General features: G+C 38.3%; 1 protein-coding gene across 3 annotated transcripts; it reads right to left on the reverse strand.

Annotated features, from left to right (window-relative positions):
- Nucleotides 1–1,081: 1,081 nt before the first annotated feature.
- Nucleotides 1,082–3,521, reverse strand: LOC148036604 (uncharacterized). Of its 3 annotated transcripts, none has more exons than XM_087678602.1 (2): nucleotides 2,772–2,905; nucleotides 1,082–2,577 (listed from the first exon to the last, which is right to left on the reverse strand). In XM_087678602.1, the coding sequence occupies exon 2, from the start codon at nucleotides 2,510–2,512 to the stop codon at nucleotides 1,625–1,627; it is 888 nt and encodes a 295-aa protein (XP_087534728.1). In that variant the 5' UTR covers nucleotides 2,513–2,577; nucleotides 2,772–2,905; the 3' UTR covers nucleotides 1,082–1,624. The 3 variants fall into 3 exon arrangements, with proteins under 3 accessions (XP_087534728.1, XP_087534727.1, XP_087534726.1); XM_087678601.1 differs by having other exon boundaries at nucleotides 1,082–2,686; nucleotides 2,772–2,903; XM_087678600.1 differs by having other exon boundaries at nucleotides 1,083–3,521.
- Nucleotides 3,522–3,745: the final 224 nt, after the last annotated feature.

Below are 3,745 nucleotides of genomic sequence, written 5' to 3' on the forward strand. Positions count from 1 at the left end.
AATACATTCTTGTATGGTGAATTACAAAAAGATATATATATAAAGCAACCAATATATTATGAGAATCTAGAGTATTCCACATATATGTGCAAGTTAAAAAAGACACTATTGACTAAAACAAACACCTCTAAAGCATGGTGTAACAAAATCAAGAGTATATCATTAGCATTAGCTATTATGTTTCAATAATTAATCAATCACTTCATATTTTTTTAAAAAATACAATTTTGATCATTATAATCATCTATATAGATAATTATTATAGGTGAAAATGATAGTGAAATTGCTAAAGTTAAAAACTTTATAAAAAAAAATTAAGATGAAAATTTTGAGCGAGCTAATATACTTTCTTGATATTGAGGTGATCAGATGTGATGATAATATATAACTATCCCAAAGGTAATATAGCTTGGACATATTATCTAAGTATAATCTAATTACACGTAAACACCTCTTTCAATATTATCAAAGCAAAATATAAAATTGAGTGCTAATATTAAAGATGAAATAAAAAACTCTACTATATTTAAGAGAATAATATAAAGCTTGATTTACATGACTATTACAAGACCAAACTTAAGTTATATTATTGACCTTGTTTATCAATTTATATAAATACCTAAAAAATCTCATTTAAGTGTAATTAAAACTAGCTAAGAACCCAATGTTCCATGCTAGAACAAAACACATTAAGATACATTATCACTCCGTGAGAGAGAAAGTACTTGTAAGATAAGTTAACTTAGTGTATATCAATATACAAGAACAAATAGCTAACATTTTCACAAAGACATTGAATGTAGATAAGCTTCGAAAATTTTGAAGCTTACTTTAAGTTGCAGACATATAGTTAAGCTTGAGAAGAACAATTAAGATGACAAGCTCAATATGTGTGGACATTGATGATAGACCACCTGATTATATAGATCCACATGTCTAGACTTAACACATCGATGGTCATTACAATCCTCACATGGCCACTAACTGATCACTTATTATATTTAGTTTGTTACGCCCACCTACAACTAGCAAAGTTATAACGCCAATCAATTATTATAGTCAATTATACACTATTTTTTGATTCAGTAGACCACTTTCTTTTATGTTGTATCTTATCTATACTTTGTGTACATTGTACTATGTGAAAAAGAAGAAGAAACCAACAAGAAAGCATTCTAGCCTCTATCCTCTTTTTGTGTTTTTGAGTACCATGCTTGTATCAAATAGATCCTGTCATTAGCTAGTAAGGTTCTACCTTAGGATGCATATCCAGTATGGTTTAGAGAGCAAAGCGAATTTGCTGTTTCTGTTCATCTGTTAAAATGTATCTACAAACTTCTTCATACATGCCTTTCTACTTCTTCCCATAATCTTTTGAGATGAGGGAACAGAACTGATATGCTTGCCACATGTTCAGCCTTTGCAATCAGGGATACATCAAATCCCACCAGTATTACCTTGCTGAATGAGAAGTATGGCATACATATCTACTGACACATTACCAGCAAAAAACGAAGACCATATTTCTGGAAACTTCAGATTTCTTGTCAGGTTCATGCCCATATTTAAGCACTAGACAAATACATAAATCATGACCAAGGGCATATGCATTGCAAGATTTCTTTCATGTGCTTAGAAGGCCACCAGATTTAAAAAATAGATGGTTGCCAGCAAAGAAGTCCTCTGACATGGTGTAATCATACACTATTGTACCAAAATGCTTTGGAGAGGGACAAAACCCACAAGCCTGCATCTGTTTGAGCAGGTAAGCTGCAGGTTCCCAAAGCCTGTTGTCAGCACAAGCCTTAATAGCAACTGAGTAACAGCTAGCCCCCATAGGTATTTTATTTTGTTTTGCACTGTCAAAAAGAGCGATCAACTCTTCAAAATAACCTGCTTGCCTGTAACATGCTGACAGTGCACGATACATGGCTGGATCTACTCTTGCTCCACTTCTGCGGGCAACATCAAATATATTCTCCGCCTGCTTAACGCTCCCAACTCTAGCATAGGCGTGGAGAAGACTATTGTACACAAACATATCAGGTGTGACTCCTTCCTGCAACATCTCCAAATAGAGATCCTGTACTTTATCAGCATCCTGATGATCTCCATACAAACCAAGCATATTCGTGTAGCATTTGACATCCGGCTTCACATATAGTGCCTTCATTTCCTTCCAGTATAATTCAGCTACCTCCAAATTATTCATCCCTCTACATGCAGAAAGAGCCAGTGTATATGCCCACAAATAGTTATTTGATGGTATTTCTCTGAAAATAGTAAGTGTACTTTCATAAAGTTCTGCTCTGTTGCATGTCCTCATCAGCTTCTCATATGTAGAAGAAGATGGCTCAAAACCCACATTCTTCATCTCCAAGAACCATCTTACATAAGACCGAACTTTTGTCTCACTGTAAGGCTTCTTTGCACCACGTTCTCGACCCCACTCCATTAATCTAACAAACATGCTGTCATCTTGACAGATCTTTCGCCACAGCATATGCTTCATAACTTCCTCCAAATGAAGCCAAGTTTCCGTTGATAGTGTACAAGCGAGGAGACATTCCAAGATGGCTGCATAAATAGATTTATCAGCCACATAGCCAGGCTGTAACCGTGCCCATTGGTAAAATGCAAAAGCTGAAGATTTTACTGCCATTCTATCCAATATGTTGACAACATCCTGCACAGAAAGTTTTTGCTTCACCGAAGCTCCTTCAAGAATTGGCCTCTTCTCATTCAAATTTTGAAGAATCCTTTCCACATACCTGGAGTGATGCTGTTCAGGCAATGGTTGCATCCGTGTTGGAGCTATCGTCTGCACATATTTGAACCAGTGAATCAGTGGCATGGAGGGCCGGGCCTCAATAGGGTTGTCATGTTGATGAAGCTTGAGCTTGAGAGACTGGCTCATCTTCTTGCCATATGCTTGTGCGACAATCCCTTCGAGGAGCGTTCCGATCCCAACCCAAGGCTTGTCAGGTTCTATGGAGCCACCTAGGCCCTTCTCTGCACTGATATTCTGCTGCACCGATTTGCCTTGAGGACCTCTAAGAAAGCATCCATCCTCAGGAAAAGCTGTGCATGTAGAGGCTTGCATCTTATGCCCATATGGGTGGCACAAGCAAGCAGTGTTCGATCTCTTCGCGACAGGGCATATGTGCACTCTCCTGCAGACGACGCTGCCACCCACGTGCCATCGATATCCCATGGCATGTAGAGATTTTTCAGAGACCCTGTTCTACTTTTTCTTTCATTAACGGAGATTAACGAAAGCTTTTCCTAAAATGACTCCGAAATTGCCTTCTCGCCCGCACTGCAGTCTCTTCTGAAAGCCACTGTTGGGATCCTGTGTCATCGCGAATGTCCTCTGAGAGAGAGAGAGAGAGAGAGAGAGAGAGAGAGAGAGAGAGTGTGTGTGTGTCTCTCGCGCGCGCACGCGCTTGCCTCCGCAGATTGTAAAGAGCCCCAAGCTGCAGGAGTCGGCGAAGTTCAACTCTTGGAAGGCATAGCACAGCTTGAACCATTTAGAACTTAGCTATGTGTTTCTCTCAAACCAATGTTATACTAGAAATCCAACCCAAAAAAAAGAAACAAATAAACAAACAAAACAAAACAAAACCAAAGAAAATTCCAAAATGCAATTGTGTAACTAAGGGATTGAGCTCACCCTGTCCAAAGGAGAGAGAATGACCGTGAACAACTTGCAATCCAATGGCCCTGCACAAATCAAGTGTTTGGT

This window comes from Lygodium microphyllum, chromosome 5 (genome assembly GCF_053477565.2).
Source record: "Lygodium microphyllum isolate KBCC chromosome 5, Lygodium_microphyllum_v1.1.10, whole genome shotgun sequence".
In the NCBI taxonomy this organism is placed as follows: Eukaryota; Viridiplantae; Streptophyta; class Polypodiopsida; order Schizaeales; family Lygodiaceae; genus Lygodium; species Lygodium microphyllum.

Coding starts and splice junctions, on each gene's coding strand:
- LOC148036604 (XM_087678600.1), bottom strand. CDS start 3,214: ATGGGATATCGATGGCACGTGGGTGGCAGCGTCGTCTGCAGGAGAGTG.